Source organism: Choloepus didactylus, chromosome X, assembly GCF_015220235.1.
Source record: "Choloepus didactylus isolate mChoDid1 chromosome X, mChoDid1.pri, whole genome shotgun sequence".
Taxonomy (NCBI): Eukaryota; Metazoa; Chordata; class Mammalia; order Pilosa; family Megalonychidae; genus Choloepus; species Choloepus didactylus.
In genome coordinates this window covers 21,683,062-21,706,694 of record NC_051334.1, presented here as the reverse complement: position 1 = coordinate 21,706,694, position 23,633 = coordinate 21,683,062, and the positions used below count along the sequence as shown (strand labels likewise).

The following is a 23,633-nucleotide window of genomic DNA, read 5'->3' as shown; positions in this document are numbered from 1 at the left end:
ATTTTGGGTTTGACTACATGTAACTGGAAAGGCGTAGGTGTGGTGAGCACAATGGGGACGTGATGAGGGGGCATTTTCTGGAAGCACAAGGGCTGCAACGCTTTGAGTTGCCTACCGGAGGTTGGCGAGCAAATTGGCGGCTCGCAGCCGCTCTTGATTAAAAGTTTCTCTAAAGTTATTGGCATGTAGCCGGAGGTTTTCTGTGGCCTCTTCCAAAGCGTGAAACTGAGGTAAGGACGTGACTGGATAAAAATGAGAATATGGTTTTGGAGAATCGGGTGCGTAAGGGGGTGGCCGGAACGGAGGAAGGGAGTTGTTCTCCAAAGAGGGAGAGATCTTAGCCTCCGGTGCCTCCAAAGAGGGAGAAATTTCAGCCTCTGGTTCGATTTTGTGCTGATCGGGCAATAGACTAGCTTGACTGGTTGGGGTATTTGGCCTATCCCTGTTGGAATTTTCGTTTAAGGGATATTCAGGCATGTTAATAATTACTGAGCTGCATGCTGAAGCGGGGTGAGAGTGCTCTCTTAAAGCTTCCTCTCCTTTTTTGCAGAGGTTTTGAATGTCTGGAGCTAAAGAATGGACTCTTAGGATTTCATTAATTAGATTCCAATAAGAAAAGGCAGTAACCGGGACCTTTTCAGGACCAAAGGTCCAGGAATAATCTTTTAAACAGTCGCCGACTCTTAGCCAGCATTGGTGGTTTATAGTACCTTCTTGAGGGAACCAAGGGCAGGTTTTTAACAAAAAATCAAAAAAGCGCGTGAGATCTTTTTTCTTAACTCTAGTTCCTCGTGCCTTGAGCGATTGTTTGACCTGACTAATATATAATTCATGTTGGGAGATTGCTTGTCCCATGTTGGGGATGGGGGCTTACCTTTTGTTGCTTTCTTTTCTTCTTTCCGTTTCTTCCTTTCGCCGGCACTGATCGACTGGTGAATGGATCTGTCTCGCGAGCGCGCTTCCTCGCGGCGATCCTGGGTGCGGTGAGTGTGAGGTACCTCTCTCCTTGAGTGCGGCGTTCCATCTCTCACAGAATTCAGGGCCCCACGTTGGGTGCCAGTTTGTCCCAGCCCGCGGGACGATCAATGGAGGCTCCGAGTCCTGTGAAGGAGGAATGGTATGGGACAAGAGACAGGAGGAATGACAGCAAGACAGGTTTCTGATCAAGCTGCAAAATTTTATTGAAGAGGCAGGGTATATATACTCTAAGGGTGGAGAGAGTGGCTAGTAAGGATGGGTGGCGATCTAGGATTGGCTGCTGCTGTTGCTAGGGTGGAAGGCAGATGTAAGGCTAGCACTAGGATTGGTGGCTACTGTTGCTAGGCAGATGTAAGGTTAGCACTAGGCACGAACCACTACTTTTGGCGCGAACCACTTCCGTAAAGAAGGCTGAGGGCAACCCAAGTTGTTGTTTCAGTCCTGGCGGCCATGTTTCCGGCATTGCTGACAAGTGCACTTCATGCATGCTACCTTAATCGCCCACAACAGATCTACTAATGTCAGCAAGATTTCTCAGGGAAACACTGTAGTCATGTAAATTAAATGAGAGAGGAGAATTATCAACTCTCTCACCTAAATTGCTGGAGAATCCCTTTTTAGCTTGATGTGAAAAGTGGCCAAAAGAATGTTGAAACCTGAACCGGCAGGGCAGTCTACAAGACCTTTTAATTCCAAGACACTTCCCTGGGCAGAACTTCAATTTGAAGTCTTTGTGTGCAAAGCCCCCATCCAGCATGAAGATGAGGTTCTGAGCCCCAAGAAACCATCTTGATAAGCTGGAATGCAATCCACCCATTGATAGCTCTACCTGCCCAAGAACTTTCTGGGAGAGGAGGAGCTGTGTGCTCAGCAGCAGGATGAATCCAATTGCCTGTAATGACTCAGATGGAGTCTTTAAAGACCAACAAATTGCCAATCTGAGCATTGAGAATGTAGATTGAACACCCATTATTGCCTGTTGGATCAAAGAAAAAAAATCCTACATGTGGCTTTTCTCAACAGGCAATAATGGCTCTGATGGAGCTAGCAGATGTAAGGAAACAACAGTCCTTTTCAAAGCAAACAGTAATAATGATAACACACCTTAAAGATGGCTGTGGTTACACAGTGCTTCATCTGTTTCATTGTATCCTAACCATAAGTGGGTGGTGGAGATGCTATTACATCCAGTACAGATGAGGAACCTGCTTCTCAGGAAGGTTAGGTAATTTGCCCAAAGTCACATACTTAGGAGAACTGGGACTTGCACTGGGCTTTCCCAATACCAAATCCAGTGTTCTGTTCACAACAGCTAAATAAAATAAAATAAATAAATATTTATGTTTTTTCAGGCAAATACAGTATCTGGAAGTGCCAGAGATATAATCTCTCTGGATAGATGAAGCTGGATCAACCACTGATGAATGGGGAGTAACATAAATATCTGGCTTCCTTGCTGACAATTGGGATAACCTGGACACATGTTGTATAGTGTCTCCCAGAGATCCATGGTGAGACTGAACCCCAGCTGCCCTCAGTGGACACTTGCTTGAGCAATACTCCTTAATTGGCTTCCTGCTACTCCCTTTTATTCTCCCACTGTGATATCATCTAAGATAACTACTTGCACACAAATCTGTCTCCACTGTACATGGAGCCTGGGAGTTAAACCTGGAAATCAAACAATGGGGATCTTTAAAAATACCAGAAACAATATTCTCAAGAGGATTTCTTAGAAAGAAGATAAAAATAGATTTTCTATTCCCTCATTGCTTCTTTTTGTTCACAAAATGAATTCAAATGTTGAAGGCAAGGACATATCATTCAGGGCTTCCCATAACTGGTGTTGATCTTTTTTTTTTTTTTTTGTCTTTTAAAGGTTAGAGATTACTCACCTCTCCTGCTGGTCATTAAATCAGTCTAGCAGTTCCTTGGAAGTTCTGTGGCCTTCTAGGTGTTTGGCAGCAGCACAGGCAGTACTGCAGACAGGCCTGCTTGGTTGTGATGTGCTACCAAGCAGGTGACTTCAAAGGTCTGCTTCAAGCCTATCTCAAGTTTCATCTGGAGTTCACACTGAGCCCCAAAGTCAGGTACCAGATGGTGCATCCCACAAGGTCAAAGTTGATCAGATCACCAGCATCTAGCATTTTCCTAGCTCCTGTGCTAAGGGATTCTGCAACATCTCAGGAAAAAAAAATAACTTCTTTTAGCTTACTTCTCTTATTTATCATAAGGAGTCACCAGTTAAATGCTCAGCTGTTCAGTGAAATTTGTAGGTCTAATGAATCCTGAGAGGGTTCAAGTTTTTTGTTAATTTAAAAAATAATCACCCTTCCTTAGCTCTAATATAGCATCTTTCAAGGTAATATGAGTTATTATAAAGCAGGGCTTCCTTTCACACTGTGGCTTTCTATTTAAATTTCAGTTTAAATTAGCAATTTAGCCAAAGTTTGTCCCAAAAGTTTATCTGCATGGGGAAATAAAAGATTGCTCCTGAAATCTAAATGAGACAAATGGGATGGGCATTTGAGGATACTGGCTACACAAATGAAAAGTGCTCAAAGGTCAGACTATCCTAGGATGATGATATTGTACTTGGAGTATTTGGACCACCTCCTATGAAATGAAAAGAGAATGAAAGGGGATCCTAATTCCTCCTTAATTTTCCCCTAATGCAAAAATAAAGGGTAAAAAGCAATGGGCTTTGGCCCAGCAGATGCACAAATGCAGCCCTTTCAGGCCTGTGCTCAATCTTTTTTAAGAGTATCTGCATTTGAGTAACTCACAGAAGGAACTGGACTGCCCAAGGCATCACAGCACCTGTCTCCAGACAAAGCACCTTAAGATGCTTGGAGCAGATTTCCGCATCAGGGCCTGTGAAGATAACCTTTAAGGTCCCTTCCAAACCCAAGGTTCTTTGATTCCACATTTCTTGGATGCAAGCTCTTCTTTTGTCATTTTATGCTCAGAAAAGCAGAGCATCTGGAATAGGCAACAAAGCGCTATTTCCTCAGCAGGTCACCCCTCATAGTAGGGTCTTACACACTGTCACAAGACAGTGGGTAACTGCTACAGATTGAGGCCTTTTAAGGCCAGCTGAATAATGGGTGCTTTACAAATTGACAGATCTCAAAGGCCAATGTCAATTCAGCAACTTTGCCATGCAAGCATTTAGACCACTCTGTTTCTTGGGTCTGTACGACAGTATTTAGACCGTAAGGGTCAGAACTATACGAGAGAGTAAGATGACTGCATCCTGGGGAAGTTCTGGTCTCTGCCCAATTGCCCAAGAGAACATCTCCTCAGAGGTCATAATATTTGTCCCCAGTCAAAGTTTTCAAGATTTTTGGATGTGAACTTCTCTTGGGCTTTTTTTCATTTTACATAATCAATGTAGCTGAAGAAAAACCTAACAAATAAAAGAAACAGTGTTGCAATTAAACCTCTTAGAGCAGGGTTTTTCGCCTCAGCACTAATGACATTTGGTGATGAATAATAACGTGGTGGGGGGCTGTTCTGTGTGATGTAGGATGCTTAATAGCATCCCTGGCCTCTTTGCACTAGATGCCAGTAGCATCTCCAACCCAGTTGTGCAATCAAAGATGTCTCCAGATGTCCCCTGTGGGGCAAAATCATCCCTGGTGCCTTAGAGGTTATTTTTACAGTATGATCTGCCTGAAATTGCTCCACTGAAGAAGTTTTGGAATGCAGCATGGGAACTTTTTATGTAAAGGACCAGACAGTAAATATTTTAAACTTTGCAGGCCACATATAGTCTCTGATGTATCTTCATTGTCATCATCATTGTTTTGTTTTGTTCTTAAGCAACCTTTTAAAAATGTAAAAACTCTTTCTTGGATCGAAAATAGACCGAAATTTGCTAACCCCTGGAATTGTAGAGGAAGAACTGATGGTGAGTCCTATAACGACTGAAGGTGTTGAGACAGTTTTTGGAAAACTGGGATTCTGAGCCAGCTACAGGGTCTTTGTGACCCCAAGCTAGCAGTTATATGCTGCCCTTCTTGGAAATCCTGAATTAAGTAACTCCAAATTAAATTCTATTGTTTTGCAACTTCATTCTATTTAATGTCTTTAAACATAAGAGATTTAAATGAATTTAGAAATTTGATATTTGAACAAAAGGAGATTCCTCAGTATATGGAAGAATGTCCATGTAGTGAAGATATGTCCTTCTGCTGGTTTGCAATAAAATGGTCTAAGAGGTTCCTCCAAAGGTAGAGGACATTGTGTAAAGGAAACATCCCTGCCCAATTTCAAAACTGAAATATATTTTGATATGACTACAGAGGTTATCAAGGAAGGAAGAATGGCATTTTGGAAAAAGAGAAGCCTACAAAATTGCCTGTAATGTTATAAAAGTGAAAATGTCATTTTGAAAATACATTCCAAAAAAGTTTCTAAGGAATTTCCTTTACCCATCACATAAATGTCTGTGTAAACCAGGGCTCTGCGGGTCCACTCAACGAGTATTTATTGAGGACCTCCTATGTGCCAGAAACTATCTGAGATATTGGGGTTGAATCCACCTGGTCCCTGCCAATGAATGGCAGTAAAACAGGAAATAGCTACAAATATTGAGTCATTTAGTCATCCAGAGATTTGCCCAGCAAAATATTCTCTTTCTATCTTTCTATGTTGGTACTTACAAACATCCTATGCTTTACTGTTTGAGTTTCTATATGTGGATTTTCATTAACACCAGACAGAATCAGTGATGAACATGCCCTTATGATCCAATTGCCACTGTTAGAACAATGATATGGAATGGGATATAAGACTTTGGTCAAATCCACTTCATTTGGATAAGAAAAATATATGTTTTGAATCATTCAAGTAGTTTATCTTATTATATGAGAGGCAATAAAGTATAGTGAAAATAGCACTGAACTGGGAGTCAAAAAGTCTGGGTCCCAGGTTCTGTCCTTGTTCCATGGAAAAGTCAGTTGACTTCTGAGGAACAGTGTTCTCAACTGGGATAAAAGCACTTTTCCTGCTTACCCCAAGACATTTGCTGTATTTAAATATGCTATGTTTATAACCTATAATGTGCTATAAATGTGATGTCATTTTTATGTGGAGTGGGCTAAACTCTTTCTTCTTTCTATATGGATAATTCTGGAATAAATCAACTATTATCTTGGTCACAGCCTGGACCAATTATCAACAGGATCTTCTTACACCCTAATTCAGGTGATCTTGAAGAAAGATATCTGTAAAACTCACAAGACCTTACGCCGAGTTTTGCTCTGAGAATGTCATGGATTTTTGTTAAAAGATAATAATAAGCTAAATTTAATCTTCAAGTGAAATGAGACTTTTGAATATGTATATTTATTTAAAGACATTTAGAAACTAATGGTTGATCCCTTATTAACACCATTAGATCCCACCTGCTTTTGCTCAAAATTGCATCTTTGCCCCACAGCCCTCAGAGGAAACCTCTGCTAAGCAGAATACCACCCCCCTCATCTTTTAGGGTCAAATTCTACACCAGAGTCAGGGTATGGCAATCTTGACACATGCACAGATTTGTGAAAATTCCTCCAAACAATATCTGCTGGATTTTCAAAGGTAGATTTTTCTGTGAGACCCTCAGTCATATTTTAAAAAAATATATGTCAACCTAGCTTTTCATTTTTTTTGTCATCTCCCCTCCCAGTCTATCAGAAAGTAGCTAGTCTAATATCTTGAAAGAGGAATTCCTTCACTGAATAGGTGCAGTGCCAAAGAATTGAGACCAGCGAACAAGTCCACTCTCATGCTTAAAGCAGCCCCTGTGCTGCCCTGCAGGTTATCTCCTCCAGTTCCGTAGTAGGGCCTGAGAAAGCCTCAAATCCTGGTTATGCTTTGTCCACTATACTGCAAATGTGATCCATAAAACAGGCAAGGACTTGTGTTTTTACAGTGTTAACTGTCAGTGCTATCCTTGATGCCAGTAACAGAGTATCAGAATAACACTAGTAATAGCAGTAATAGTGGCTCTTTCACTCCCAACACTTTTGTAAAGGACAAATCTTCATCATGACTCTAATGTGAAAAAAGAAAAAAAAAAAAAAGGTAAGTGCTCTCTCCCCCACATTTTCATTACCATGGCTACTGAAGGTCTGTTTTCCTGTTGCCCAGCTCCAGACCTACCAAAAATAGGGATGGATGTAGAAAAAAAAAATTTTTAATGTAGATATATAAATTTAAAATGAAAGGTGATTTGCTTGGTTTCATCGGTCTGGCTTTTTATAACCTGTATGCACTCATTTGACCAGATAGCCATCAACTAGAAATGACTTCTGACAACTATTTGGCTTGGTTTTGATTTTACCCAGAAACCTAGAACCTGAAAAACCTTTCCATTTCTTGAAACAATCTACTGACTCAACCACTGTCCTTTAAAGTTGCCCTTTAGACACAGAAGCAAAGCTACCCAACTGCCCCCACTCCAGCCCCAAACTTCTATTATAATACATTTTCTGCCTCAAAGTGATCAAAATCAAATAGGGGAGAAAATCCAGTTGAAAAGATATTTGATGTGCCTATTGATGTCTCATTAACCTTGAGAGTGAATGTAGCTAGTGACAGTGATGTGATGGTTTGTAAGAAAAAAAGTCCAGTGGAAACATGACCTCAGAAAAAAACACAAAGAGAAACATCATTTAGTAGATCATCTATCAAAAGATGGGGCAGCTTACCAACTGTCAGGACTTGCTAAATTATAGTTTTCTTAAGCCTGTGATGAATCTACTACATGTTCTCTTGTGAAAGCATTTGGAGCAGTATTTATCTGGGTGGCAAAATACGTTCACTGAATTATTGGAAAAAAAATTCGATGTTGGAAGTATAATCATGAGAAAAGCAAACATCTTGGGATTAATGTTACTAATGTTCTGTAATGCATGAATAAGCGTGATGATTTGTGTGCCATTAAAAAAAGTATCATGAGCCACCCCCACATCAGAAGATCCTAATTCCATTGATTCCTAGTCAGATCCCCCTCATTACTGATTGCCAGTTGATATGTCAACAAAAAGCTGGAAAAAAATATAGGAAAATAAGCCAGTCTCTAGAGATAAAGGGTTACCTGTAGAGGAAAAGAGGAGGAAAGTGTCCAGGTTCACTGGCAGACTTCCCTTGGGATAAGCAGACTAGAAATCCAACCAGCCTCTAGTCCCATATCTGGGCCCAAGACCCGCATATAACCAGGACCTTCCATCCCTCAGCCACAGAACACAAGCTGGGACTGGTTCCTGTCTGCCCTCCCCAGAGGAGAACCTTCAGTAAACAAGCCCTAACTTCCCACTGGGGATTCAGATAGAATCTCACCTATTTTTGCGTTTCTCTTCTAGGGTCTCCAGTTTTCCACCCCAAGCCCTCACTCCTCTGATTTTCTTAGGAACTTTCCTGAAAGTTATCACCATTAGCCTCACTTTTCACATCAAATTCCCACCTCAGGCTCACAGCACAACCTGTTTCTGGGAGTGTCGCCCTCCCACCAGCTGCTCAGTTCCCTGCGCTCTTCTCAAAGACCCCAAGCCTGGCTTCAGTCCTCGCTCTCAGGTCTTTGCCCCTCACCCCAGGCCCAAATGCACACAAAGGCGAATCGGATCCCTATTTTCTGAAAGAAGCTTTTGCCATTCAGAGGAAAGGAGCTATTGTAAAAGATGAAATAACCGCGAATTACAAACACGCTTTCCTACCGTAGAAGTTTCCTACCGTGGAAGAGACCACTAACTCGCTCCAGGTGGCGAAGATAGCAGGGCACCCCGCCTACCCCAGCCCGGGAACACACTTCTTTCTGGGGACGGTGGGAGGAATTTTCCTCACCCTGCCTTCTCACATTCCTCTGCCCCCTCTCTCATCTTCCAAGCAGCCTTTTCCAAAATACTCCGCGGGCCAGAAGAAGGGAGAAGAAAAATTGGAGACAGGGGAGAGGGTTGTCTCTGAAACCCCGCGAACATATTTTGTTCTCAAGTTAACAGGGCTTTCCAGAATGTCTTCTTCTCCCGTTCTGCACCTTCCTGGCCCAGTTACCCCAAAGCCTTCCCACCCCCAAGCCCACTGCAACCAAAACAAGCGTACCGACCACAGCACCGTGGCCACCGCTGCCCCAACTGTTGCAGTAGCTGCCGAGGTGGCGGCGGCAGCGGCGCGGACAGAGCCGGGCCCGGACCCAGACGCTCCCCGCCCAGGAGGCTGGAAAGCTCCGGACGGCCGCCGAGGGGCGCGCGGTGCGGGAGAGCCCCGGCAGTAGCCGCCTGGGATCGATGAGGCAGCGCTCCCAGCCGGACCTCAGCGCACAGCCAGCCTGGCCGCCGCAGCCGCACCGGCGGAGGCTACCCGCGCCCGCCCCCCCACCACTCACGTTTAAGATCAAGTCGGTATGATGCTGGTCCAGCATGTTGGCTTTCTGGAAGGAGGTGACTATGACCCGGCTGCAGCGCCCAGGGGTCTGCAGGTCCGAGTAGAGCCGGTGCTTGGAGCGGTTGACCGAAAAGAGGCTGTTGACGAGGTTGCGCTCTATCTTGGCGAGGCTGTGCTGGGGCGCAAGCAGGTGCTCCACAGTCTCCTCGACCTGGTAGCGGCTGAAGCTGGCGCCAAGCAGGATGGAGATGAGCACGGGCGCCGAAGCGAAGAAGACCAGGTGACTAGCAATGAAGTGGCCGAGCCGGGAGAAACACGTCCTCAAGCCCCTGTGCAAAACCTGCCACAGCATCCTAGAGCAGAGCGGGCCCGGGAGGAGGGCGAGGCGCACGCTCGGCACGGGCTCGGGCGGCGGCGGCGGCGGCGGCGGCGGCGGCGGCGGGATCCCGAGCTCTCCCAGAGCCGCGGCAACACCATCGGGGCGTTCCGCGCCGCGCCTCGGGAGGGTCCCCTCGGGCCGGAGACACGCCCTCCTGCCCGCGGCCGCGCGGAGAGCCCCCCAGCCTGGCGGCCTCCGCGCCGCCCCCAGCCCGCCCTACCCCGAGTGCCCTCCCCACCTCCCGCCGCCTCCCAGCCTGAGGGGCTGCGCGCTGCGCTGCCGCGTCTGGGCTTAGCGGGAGCGCGGTCTGAAGCAGCCCCTGCGGCGTGTCATGACCCCACTCACTCGACCCCCAAGGTAAACGACGGGGGTCGCGCGGGGAACGGCTACGGTGCTATCGCCAGAAGACTCTGAGCGCCAGCCCGGGAACACGAGGACGGAGAATTCCAGGCTACACCCAGTTCCCTCCTCTCCCGGCCCTCCCCCTTTCCCGGCCCGGCCAGGCCCGCCACACGAGACCCTCCCCTCCCTGCCTTCCTTCGGCGAGACCCGGACATGAATAAAGAAATGGCACCGATTTCCCAAACAAAAAGTAAAGAGTTCTCCCGGGGGGTGCCGGGCGGACCCGCTCAGGGCCGAGTGCCCCCAGAGGCCAAAAGGAAGAGGCTGAAGACTGCCTGCGCCCCGGCTCTTGCCAGGCTCAGGTGGTGGCGCGCACTGGCTGGTGCCAAGAGGCGGTGGGGGAGTGAAGACGCTCGAACGTGAAAATCACGCCTCCTCCCAAGAAGAGCCATTTAAAATACCCCCAACACTGCAGTTTCAGCAGGACCACGGGGTCCCTGTGTGCGCCTGAGGTACGTCCACCCAAAAGGTGTCCGTGGAGAATATCTCTCGCCCTCATTTAGGTTCGCTCTAGAGTGGATTGGGGCTGGGCAGTTCTGCGCGCACCCCAACCTCCCCACCCCGTCACCCAATAATGAAAGTGTTGATAATGACGGTCAGTCAGTGGAGCCGCCCTTCGCCAGGGCCTCCGGACTCGGGCTCTCAGACCTGTCTGCTCCACCTCCTCTTTCTCCTCTCTGTCGTCACTGGCGGGTCTGGGGGACCTGGTGCATCCGGGCGGGCGCGGGCGCCCCCGCGGGAGGAGAGTGTTTGAGAATGGCTGATCCGGGAGTCAGTAGCGTTACCCTCTTCTCTCCCCAACCCTGCCCTTTCCTCCTCCAAACGCGCGGGTGTGGGAGCGGGGGGACACTTCATCTCAGATCTGGAGAGATACTGTTTTCCGAGAGTGCCGAGCCGCAGGGGGCGCGGGGGAGCCCGGGGGGCGCCAACGGCTCCACAAAGTTGGTCGTGTGCATGTGCGCACCAGCTATGAGCTCGCAGGCACCCACTGTGGTTCCCCCGCACTCCCCCTCCGGAGAATTCCCCAGAGAAGGCGGGCACCGGCTTCCAGCCCGGGATAGACCTGCGGCGGCGGCGGGAACGGCCAAGCACAGGTACAATTTAGCGTGTTTCGTTGTGCGCTCCAAGCCCCTGGATCGGTCCACCGCAAAGCAGACCGCGCCAGATCTGGGAGTCTGGGCCACTGAGGTGCTCAGTTCTGGCCAGGTGGGTGGGGACCAGGGCGCGGCGAGGGGTCCTCACTCTGCTCCCTCGCAGAGTTCGGCCTCCCTATCATGCATTTCCGGTCACTCCTGCTTGGGCTCCCGGTACCAAGGATCGAGTGGGAAGCAGCCGCGGCGCGCTCCCTGGAGTATGGCCCGCACTACTGAGCATGGGCATGCATATTAATCAAAGCTGAAGGAAGACCAAATTGATAAAGGAGTAGGAGGAAGAGCAGGAGAAGGAGGAGGAAGAGGAGGAAGAAGAAGGAGAGAGGGGAAGTGGGGGTAGGGAGAGAGAGAGAGAGAGGTTGATGGGTGGCAAAGTGTGGAGAGCCGTCTCCCGGGACGGGCATAGCGCATGCGCTGTAAACCTGCTCCAAAGTCCCCCCGCCCATCGAGTGGTGCCAAGATGGCGCCCACATCCTGCTTCCGGCTTCTGATGTATGTAACCACCCGCTGTATTCACCAATCATGCTTGTGTGCGTGGCGTTAGCCCATGGGATACACGCAAGGTTTATAAGAAAGTTCCCGGGCAGAGCTCGGGGAGACAGCCCACAAGGAGCCGCGCCTGACGGCCGCATCGAGGTTGTTCTCCCCCGAGGTGTCTCGCCCCGGGTGGAACCTGTAAAGATGATGATTGCCTAGTCCCATTAAAAGTTTATCTGCTTTACCACCGCGAGTCCTGAGTGATCACAAGTGCTCCGGGTAAGACGTTGTCCGCACCCTCTCTCCCCTTATCTCTCTGGTCCCCATCGCCGGCCGACCGAGGACTCGAGGCGGGGCGGAGAGAGCGCCGGACAAGTGGTGGCCCGTACGGGGAACCTCATTCGCGTTCCCCTCGACCCGACGGAGACGTGCTCCCGGGATCCGTGGTTTGACCTCCGCGACTGATCACCGCGAGAAGGTAAGCACCCCCTTTCCATACGAGGACTAGGGCCCGTGGGCGTTCAGGTAGCCCCGGGGACTCGGAAGAGCTCTCCGAGTGATTAAGAGATAGTGCCGACTGCAAGCATGGGGCAGTCTGGGAGTTCACCCCTATTAACCCCCTTAAAGACCTTTTTGAAACAGCGGGGTATCTCAATTAAGAGAAGTTCTCTCCAGCGATTTCTTGATGATGTGGCCACTTTTGCCCCCTGGTTTCCTTGTTCTGGCAGCCTTAATCTGCCCTCTTGGATGAAACTTGGTCGTGATATAGACCGAGCGCGCCAAACGGGTGTCTGTTTGGACCCGATTCTAGTCCTTATATGGGAGACTGTTAAGGGCCATATCGCTCCCTCCACGTCACAGTGGAAAGGCCCTGACCCGGTGCTCGGCTGGGCCGGAGGCTCTGTTTGTGTTTTTCCCCAGGAACCAGGACGTCAACCAGTGTGGGTTCCGGAAAGACTGGTGGGAACCGTGGCATCACCTGGGGAGGCCGGGGAGCAGCTGTCAGAAACGCCAACGAATATACGGCCTGGGCCATTGGACCAAGCCTCCGGCCTTCAGGGACTTGAGAACATTAGGAAATTGAAGCCTGTTAGTTTCGACCTTTCCACACTGGGCGAGACTGTAAAAAATCTGTGGGACCAAGTCACCTCTTGGTTCTCTTGGCCCAATTTGACTAATTGGATTCTCTTGATGGTGGGACTATTGGTGGGATTAGTCATTGTTAAATCTTTGCTAGAACGCCTGTTTCAAGCGCGGCAGTACCGTGTTACCACTATGATGGCTATGTCCTCCACCTTTGATACCCCCAACAGCGACCATTCTGATGGCCATACCCCATCCTGGCCGCCTCGGGCGGGGCACTCGGGAGCGAGGTTTGTAGCTAAGCGCGCAGCTGTGTCCCGGGTATAACGGGCGACGCCAGCAGTCATAATTTTTGTCTCAGGTAGATCCCTAAGGCAGAGTCATAGTTGTGGCCAGACTTGACTCTAGCCAATGCATAGGGACGCCTAGTGACGCCTCCGACTCTGGTTAATGCTATCCCTGCCCCCGCCTTTGTCCCCCAGTTGCAAGGCAAAGCACTGCAGGGAGAGTCATGTTGTTTCCAGCTCACGGACTCTCCTGTCTCCATATGAGGTGAGCATTCTGGTCGGTGCTAGAGGCTCCGCCGCTAAATGGCTGAGACCTAGTCCAGACTCCCCAAAGCACCGGAACAAATTGTGAGCCATCTGGGTTCACGGGAGCACACTCATCACTGGGGACACTGGGTCGATATAAATAATAAAGGGGGAGATGTGGAGAGCCGTCTCCCGGGACGGGCATAGCGCATGCGCTGTAAACCTGCTCCAAAGTCCCCCCGCCCATCGAGTGGTGCCAAGATGGCGCCCACATCCTGCTTCCGGCTTCTGATGTATGTAACCACCCGCTGTATTCACCAATCATGCTTGTGTGCGTGGCGTTAGCCCATGGGATACACGCAAGGTTTATAAGAAAGTTCCCGGGCAGAGCTCGGGGAGACAGCCCACAAGGAGCCGCGCCTGACGGCCGCATCGAGGTTGTTCTCCCCCGAGGTGTCTCGCCCCGGGTGGAACCTGTAAAGATGATGATTGCCTAGTCCCATTAAAAGTTTATCTGCTTTACCACCGCGAGTCCTGAGTGATCACAAGTGCTCCGGGTAAGACGTTGTCCGCACCCTCTCTCCCCTTATCTCTCTGGTCCCCATCGCCGGCCGACCGAGGACTCGAGGCGGGGCGGAGAGAGCGCCGGACAGCAAAGGCGACTCAGAGAGGTATTTCCCTGATGTTTCCGTCCCAGACTCCCCAACGTCAAAGGGCTTTCACTTCTCAAACTGAACTTGGGAACTTGCACGTTGGAAACAGGAAGTCGAGGGCTGGGAAATCCTCTTTCTGGTTCCTCTCCTCCCCCCAACCCAAACCCTCCTTCCTCCATTCCCTCAGCATCACCTGCAATTGCTGTGTTGCCCACCCCTGGGGCGCACCGCCCTGCTTTTCTGTGCTCCCTAGGTCCTTCCACCCATCCGTATCCTCGTCCACTCTCTCTGCTCACCTTCGCCATTCCCCACCCTGCTTTTCATTTACAAAGGTATCGCAGGATGCCTAGGTCTAGCAGCTTCCAGCTACTCCCCCCCTCCCCATATTGCCAAACCTTGGAAGGCATACATCGGAAGGGCTAGAAATTCCCGCAACACTCTGCTTGTGCCCCTCCCCCAGCATTTAAATTTCTGCTCGCGGAGATGCCGCTGCTCCGCAGCGCTTTGCTGATTCATGATGATCGCGGAGGGAAAAACCTCATTGACTTGTGCCCCTGCGAGCAGCGAGGCGAGCGCGTGTGGCTGTGAGGGCACACGCTTTGGGAAACCACCCACCACTGCGCAGCCGAGGTGCTAAACGGCAGGTGGATGCCCGGCGTGGCTCTCAGCCCCGGCAGAGGGAAAGGGCATGGCTGGGGGTGGCGGTGGCGGTGGGAAATACTGCGAGCCCAGCTCTGCGGCTGAGCTAGCAGCAGCGGGTGGGTGGGCACCTCTGCGGAGGCCTAAAGTCAGTCCAAATGGGATGTTTCCTGTGTCGTAATGCCTAAGACGCGAACGGAAACCAGCCGACTGGTCTCCTTGGGAGTCTAACATTTTGGCAAAGCTCTTTGTATTCGGAAGTCTTTGCTACTCCAAATGATTCTCTCCCAACCTTTGTTCGCCCTTGTCCTAGAATTTCTGGTCTTTAAATGTAAGTCCTCGCGCAGGCTGAGCAGCGTCCCATCTCTCAGTGTCTGGGCCGAATCTAGGAGTGTGAGAAACCCAGAATTGGTCAGCTGTCCCGGGTGGGAGTCATGCCCTCCCACACAGAAAGGGCCTTTCCTTTGAGACCCAGGCATTTGTTTCTTGTTCTCTCAACTCACTGACTGTCTAGATGTATATTTTAGGTAACTTCCACCCTGCTTTAATCCAAAAGATACAGAACTGCCTGAGAGTGGATCTTCATGCCACTGTTTATTGAGGGCAATCCAGTTAGTGTTGCCTAAATTGAGGTGGAGCAAGAGAGGTAGAGCCGGTAGGGTGTTGCGTCCTCCCGATTTTTCTTCTTTTTATTCAGATGTTTAGGGAAGCATTGCTGCGGCCAACTACCCAAGTTTGCATTTGGAGCAATGAACTTGGGAACAGTGTTTCCATCAGTACATTCATGACTTATTAGTAATCCTGATTAAAGATTAATACATATTAATTGTAGACAATTTAGAAAATGGGAACAATAAAAAGAAGGAAATACAGAGACACCTGTGCTCCCCCCACCTTTCAAAGGTGACCTGAGTTGATAATTGTACCCGTTGACAATTTAATATAGAGGTTATTGTCCCGGCCCGCGGGACTTTCAACCGAGGCTCTAACTCCTGCGAGGGAAGAATGGTATGGGACAAGAGACACGAAGAATGACAGCAAGACAGGTTTCTGATCAAGCTGCAAAACTTTATTGAAGAGGCAGAGCATATATACTTTAGGAGAAGGGGAAGTGGCTAGCAAGGGCTCGTGGCGGTCTAGGATTGGTGGCTGCTGTTGCTAGGGCGGATGGCAGATGTAGGGTTAGCATTTTTGGCGCGAACTAGCACTTTTGGCGCGAACTACTTCCGTAAAGAAGGCTGAGGGTAACTTAAGCTATTGTTGTATCAGCCCTGGCGGCCATGTTGCACATCTCGGGCATAGCTGAAGGTGGGCTTCATGCATGCTACCTTAATCGCCCTCTACAGGTTATAACTATTGGTTTTGTGGCTACTGAATTGAATACTTGCTCCACTACTTGCTTGCTATGATATTTCTTGCTATAAGTTACTAAGTTAACCTCTTTATGCCATAATTTCCTCTTCTGGAAAATGGGAATAATAATAATATCTACCACACTGATTGCTGTGAGGACTAAATAGGTTAAAAGTATTACTAGAATAATTTTTTCTAAAAAAAATCCATGATCTACCCAACACAAACAGTGAACCCTAAGTTAAACCATGGACTATAGTTAATAGTACTATTATAAAAATGTGCTTTCATCAAGTGTACCAAATGTACCAAACAAATGCAAAGTGTTAATAACAGGATGAGATATGGGATCCTGTAGTTTATGCATGGTTTTTCTGTAAATCCACAACTTCTCTAATAAAAGTATTAGAATCATAGTCTTTTGTACGAAAGTGTGGGTGAAAAAGAAAACGAGTCTCTGGCATTCAGGAACTGGTGCAGCATTCTCATCTAGTCCTCAGTGTTGTTAGAAGCTGACCTGGCACTCTCAACTAGGCTTTGGTGTTCTCCTGTTGAACATAAACAGTTTCCCAGAACGCCAATGTCAGATAAGGTCACTGTGTGACCATGATGGATTAAGACAGCATCAGGACCACTCCATAATCATGTCTGAATACTGACAAAACATGAACCTTGTCCAAACCACAAAAATAACCCAACATGTCCTTATCCTGGGTAATCTGAGTGACTGCTGAATGTTTTCAAAAACCAATTACAGATTTAGCCTTACTCTCGTCTTCTGTCCCTCTAAATAAACATTTAAGACACCCAATCATAAACTCTCCCTGCTTCATCACAGCATCCAATTCAGAGCAAAACCCCACTTCCCTAAACCTTCCCCCAAAGCATTTAACACAAGCCCAAATCCTGTAAGTCCTTCCTTTCTAACACCCTCTTACAGACATCCCCTCCCCCCACCGACACACACAGTTCTCCATGAACATGAGCAGAGAAAGTGCATTCTCTCTTGCTGCAATGAGAAATAAATCCAACTTGTTCAACTGCTGGTGTGTTTGGTTGGAGGGGATTGACAAGGTATATACAATGCTTATAGTCTTTCTTTTTCTATAATTGAGGATTATAGTAAACAGGCTGTTTGGTAACCATTTTTTTCCCATTAAATAGATCATGAGCATACTCTTGTGTCAATTAATATTGCTGTACATTGTAAGGTCTGCATAGTATTTCCTTGTATGGATGTACCTTTATTTAACTTACACAATACTGTTGGATATTTAGTTTTTTTTAAAATGTTTTACTATTTAATTAACACTGAGATTAACATCCTGTATATACATCTATAAATGCATCTCTAATTATTTTCTTGGGGTCATGTACCCATCCCCACCTTTTTAAGCAGACTGTTCCTAATCGATGCCATTCTAATTATTGTTAGGAAGGGACAACGGCATTTCTTCCCAGGAATTAAATTCATTGATAAAATACTGAAGTATTCCCATTTTAGAGGAAGTTCTAGCTGAATTAGTCTCTTGACTCAGTTTTGCTTAGAGATGCTGGAGAGATTGACCATGGTGTGCAGGTAGTGGGAATTCAAACGAAAAGGCATTTGGTCATTCAAGTCTGATGAGGTTAGAAACAAGGGTCTACTCTCCTCTTGTCTAGCAAATGTGTCAAACACTAGTTTTCAACCAATCTACCATTTTCTGTCTGAGAAACAACAGAATACCTCCATGCATGCATCTTAAATCTAAACAGTTCTGTGTCAATAGTGACACTATGCATACTGGGATTAGGCAAAGGATATTTGGGCAGTTGCAACTGAGGGTGTCACTTACTATAATGTATTTATCATCAGTTTATACCATCGAAATATCGTTTGTAATAACACTGATATATTGCTAAGTAGGGAGTATTTCTGCCATCCTGAAAGATCTAGCTAAGATTCCTTGGAGAATGGAAATACATGCAGGGAAGGGGCACAGGATTGATCTTTCAGAGTGGGGAAGCACCTCCCCCCCCCAGCATGCATCAGAGTTATCTAGAGTGGGGAGGTTTCCAAAGCATATCTAACGGGTCTCAGTCCTAGTTTGGCAAAGAAGCTGTTTTATGAAGAGCAACAGTGTACTCCCCTAAACTGTACCCAAAGGGAGACTTCTGGAGATAGTTTAAACTTGCAATCCCCTTGAAGAGAGGAAGCCTGTGTGGCAAATCCTAAGTAGACTGCTTAAAATAAAGAGACACACTGTTGTATGTAGAGGATCCCTGCTCAAAAGCATGCTGATTGGATGCCTGGGTTTTTCAGAATATTTTGTTGACTCAGCAGGCTTTCAATATCATCATGAATCTCTTAGGAGAATGTTCCATCATGATTTAGGGAAAAAAGTCATACAAAATCATTTTCCTGAAAGAACATAGGACTCAGGCTAAGAGAGGAATATTTTAAGCATTGGTCTTGGAGAAAACATTTTGGCACATACTACCTGGGAGCCTGTGCTCACCAAACCTTGTGTGGATTGAGATGGGGGGGGGGGGGTCCAAACCATGTGTAGGTTGCCATGGTGAGGTCCAAACCTTTGCTCTGATATTTCTCCTAACAGAAAGCATTGCCTTACCTTCTCTCCACATTTCAAAACCCTTCCATCCTTCAAGGTTCTGTTAAAATCCCAGCTCACATATCTAATAAGCCTTCTTTGACTGCCACAACCAACATTGAGTGATTTAATCCAATTGAGCAATTTTTAAAGTTATTTCAGTGAGCAAGTTTCTACTGTGGTAGACAACTAGGAGAACGTGAGCAAAGGATTCCCTGTTCTCAAGGAATTTATAGTCTAATAGGTTTGAACAAATATCAGAGGATTAAAATATAAACCTGAGTATATCAGGGTTCTCCAGAGAAACAGAACCGACAGGATATATATGGCTAAACTTGGCACATAAAACACATAAAAACACATTTTCAATCATTCTTCAAAGTTTTCAGCACAATTACTCCTAAATTCAAGAGATTATATTTCAGAGTCACTTCTAACATTTCTCTTTAAATCTCCCCTTCCCCATACAAACACATTGCAAGAGCATAAAGGGCATGATTTTAAATATGATCATATTGGATAAGTGGTCTACCAATTTAAATTTATTTCCATTTTAATTAGCCTGGCTTAGAAAAAGATCAACCTCTGGATTATGCTAGTTCAAAGGATCTTCTTAGCTCTCAGATTTCTCTAAAACCAACTTAGAAATGATAAGGGCTGGAAGGGGGAGGGGTAGGAAAGGTTAAAGGATCTGTCCCGATGCTGTGGTGCTGAAAGTAGATAATGCATTACCAGTCTCCTCATTTAGTTGCAGTAGGAAGACAGCCAATTTGACTTAGTAAAAAACCTGAATTGCAGCCTGATTATTATCAAGTGAGTGAAATTACTCAGGTATCCCCATAATGAGGAACGATTGTCCTAGTTGACCAAGCTCAAAACTGTAGGAGCATCCCAAGGAAAGAGAGAAGAAGGGAACCACCACTAGCCCAACCCGGTGATCAAAAGGCTATCAAAAGGCTGATAAGTGCTGAGGCCCAATTTCCTGCCCATCTGCTTGAGATAGGTTTATTTTTTAAATGTATATAACTCTACTGCTTTCAGTTTCCTCAGTGACTCTCAAACTGTTCTGTATAAAATCTGTCTAAACCAGTGTCCCATTCAGCCCGATTTAATGAAAAGATGAACTCATTTATAATTTGCAACATTTATTTTCATATTAAAACATGCTTATCCAATTTAAAGGGTTTCTCTTAAGTGAGGACCCCCACCCATCTTATTTCTAGCCCACGTTTCTAATGGGGATTGATGCAAATTTTGAATATGTGAAGTCAGAATTGTTCATTTCTTCCTTTGTTTTTTCATCACTGATCATTAGTTCTGGTAAAATGACTTTAAAATGTGGTTGACAACAGTTAATTTCCCAATTAGACTGTGTAGTTTTAAAAATCATTCTATGAGCTATTAACTATTGTCAAACCTATTTTAAAGAGAGAAGACTGAGGATCAAAGGGGTTAAATATACTGTCCAGGGTTACACTGTAATGGAGGTATAAATAGAACCCAGGACTGTCTGATATCAAAACCCATGTTTTCCTGCTCAATCATTCTGCTTCTTAAGCAGAAAATTACTTTATTCCTTTTCTAAAATGCCCTGACTGGATATTATAATATATCAAAATATCTTAATCAGATAATAAGATATGCCATGAATATTATAAGTGATTTAATTCTGTTTCTATATCTGCTATTCATTGAACAGTTTTGTAAAGTGACAATATTGTGGCCTATCTATTAATCGGTTTTTCAGTTTTTGGATTCATTTCTAATGTTGGTATTCCTTAGAGGAGTTCTGTGGACCAACAAAAATATTGTTATGGAACCCAAAGTGTTTGCTGATCTAATCCAACCCACTCTTTTTGCAGATGGCAAAACTTCTGCAGTCCTTGTCTGGATTCTACCAAGAAAAATCCCTCAAAATGTTAAAATGGGAAACTCAAGTAGTTCCAAAATACATAGCAGAAAAAGCACTCAAGTAGAATCTGACCTCATGCATGTTGAAAATCTTCCATTTTTTTTAGTGGTTCACAAGCAGTCATTTATATTGCTAAGGAAACGCTGCTTTAATTTTACTTCTTTACATTACTGTGTAAAGTGAACAAAGAGCATTATAATCACCAGATCCATTGTCTTATGTGTGAAACATAGGGGACATAAGAAAGCAGGGAGTTTCCTGAAACAATTCTTAGCTTCAGGGCAGTCTCTTTTTGATGTTTATATATATATATTCTGTTAAAAAAACATACTCTAGATCATAACCTAAGAACAAAGCACTTCATCCCTTCTGTTATTAGAACTGTGTAATTCTTGCTTTGACTTTTAAAAATGACAGAGCTACAAGGCATTCTGTTTCCCATGGCTGGTTGCGTCCTTCTAGTGAGTGGCATTGTGTTGGTGAATTAATTAACATTAAAGATATGATTTATATATTCACAGATATTGGAATTGTAGAAAAGTTACATCAGGAGGCACTCCTAGGAGAGGCTAAGTGAGGGGAAAAAGTCAGATTCCTTTTTCAGACAAGGCACAGGACTTGGCATTTCTAGGGCTGCAGGCATCTTCTGAAAATTTTGTAAAGGGGATTTTTCTAGATGTGGAAGAATCTGCTCTGCCATGTGTTGAAAGGTTTAGCCTCAGGTGAACACCTTTACCTCCTGTAATGAACCAAGCAGCAGAAATTAAACTAGTTTGGGTACTGGCCTAGCCATAGGCAGATATGGTCCTCTATCTAGCTCTGTCTCATCACTATTTTCTCAGATTTCTGTCCAAAAAATGCAAATAATAAAGATGATGATGATGATATATCTCCCTGCTAAGGAGGTTTTCTGATGTATATCATGATGATGAATGTAAAGTGCTTTGAAACAACTACAAACATTTTTGGGCCTACTACATCCAAGGCACTTTGCTAAATGCAGAACCTGAAGAGATATAAAGACCTTGCTGTGAGGAGTCTGCAGTCCAGTGGCATGAAACCAACAAGTGCAACAACAAATTTGTGTAGTGTGGCAAGGATTTGGTGTGCTATGGGATCAGTGAGGAGGTTCCTCTAACCCGGTCTGAACAGCAGAGGTGGGATTTGGAAAAGCTTAGAAGAGGTTGTGCCTCCTGCATCCTCTTGGCTCACCCTGGAGGTTCACTGTGGGTATTTCCAACATACACTGATGACTTCCTGCCTATCTCTGTCTGAGGATATCCTCTGGCCAGGGGGCAGACTGAAAGTGCCAGGGAGCTAACACTCCTAGGAGTGACCCTAAATTAATGAAAAACAGGAGAGATAGATAAATACCCAAACAAATGTCAGGTCCAACAAATCAGAGGTATGTTCCACACAGTCTCAAATTACCCCAGCATATTGACCCTCAGTTGCCCACAGATGTAAGCCACTCAATAACACAACCTTTATTGGCTTTCCTCCCATCTCTGTCTCTCTTCTCCTCTCCACTTCCTCAGTGCTTTCTGGAAATCAAACCGCTTGTACCCACATCAAGCCACTTGCACCCACATCCTTTTCTCAGGATCTGACTTGGAGAAATCCAACCTAAAACAGTAGATGACACCCAAATGGACTCGTGAAGGTTAGGTTAGTCCAGCCTTGTAAATTGAATGGTATGTAAATTATACCTTAGTAAAGCTTTTTTATAGTTGGCCAAGCCAACATGGAGGGAAAGGATATTCCAGAGAGAATAATTTGAAATTATAAGAATGGGTTAAAGAGTTTAGCTTGTTTCGTGAACTATCAGTAGTTCAGGATGGAGAGGCAGTAGTTTGGAATAATAGATTGGAGCTGGGTTAAAAAGGGACTTATATGTCTAGATAAAGAGCTGGGTGTTTATTCTGAAGTGGCGGGGAGACACTTCAGGGCATTAAATAGGGGAATTTATTGATCAAGTTTATATTTTAGAAAGTTACTCTGGTAGCCGCAAGGAAGGTGGATAAAGGGAGGGCAAGGCTAGAGGCAAGGAGACCAGTTAGGAGGTCATAATGATAATTATGACAAGAAACGATGAGGGTCTGAAGCAAGGTGGAGGCCAATGGGATGGAGAGGAAGGGATGGACTGATAAAATTTTAATGAGATAGGATTGATGGGACCTGGATGATTGCTGAATGGAGATAAGATACTCCATGATGGTTTTTGAGGACCTGGTATCATTGTTTCCAAATAGCTATGCCAAACCATATCCAGTTCTAGAAGTATTTGTTTATTTTTGCCAAATTCTACTGGAGAACAGCGCTTCTTGTAAGGGTAAGGAAGGAGGAAAGGTGGACTTTGTTAAGTTGTAAGCTACAGTAAACTATGGGTTTCATGTAATGGTGTGGGAATGGTTTGGGCATGAGAGTTGGACAAGAGGGATCAGTGGCTTGGAGGGGTCTACAAGGTGGAGCCTGCAATCCATTGAGGCCAAATCCGTAAGAAATTCATGTGGATTAGTACATGTCCTGGCTCACAAGGGAATTGAGTTATTAGTCATGTATATGTTGAGTCCAATTTCTTCAATGAGACAACATGATTTTGAGGAAAAGGAAAGCAAAGCAAAGAAGAGGAAAAGAAGGAGTGTGAAATATATGGCCTACATGGGTGAAATTTCTCAGGAAACCACCTCTCTTTGGTTCATCTCTATTCTCTCCATCTTTTTTGATGCATAGCTGGGGATTTCCCTTCTTATAACCCTCTAGAATCCATTCCTGAAGGTGACCAGTGACCATATCATCTATAAATAAGCCTCCATTCCCTAGTGGCAGCCTGTACTTCTGTCAGTAAATATACACACACATACATACACACTTTAATCTACACAGTGAGCAGTCACATCAAAGAAAACAGGCACCAACATTTTACATTATTAAACACATTCTTTCATTGAGGACACTTTAAATATGAGGCCATGTTAATGAATTAGTTTTAGTCCTTTAGAAACTGCTGCTATACCAAATTAGGTTACACTGAAGCAGCTATCATTCTGGTTAAAAGCATGGATAATGGAATTAAACAGACTTAGGTTCAGTGCCTGGCTTTTTCACT

At 45.8% G+C, this 23,633-nt stretch overlaps 1 protein-coding gene across 1 annotated transcript in view; it reads right to left on the bottom strand.

The window, feature by feature from the left end:
* Nucleotides 1-9,703, bottom strand: part of PTCHD1 (patched domain containing 1) — an 84,540-nt gene extending 74,837 nt beyond the window's left edge. The window contains 1 exon segment of the mRNA XM_037821829.1: nt 9,353-9,703. Coding sequence (XP_037677757.1) covers nt 9,353-9,703 — 351 coding nt within the window.
* Nucleotides 9,704-23,633: the final 13,930 nt, after the last annotated feature.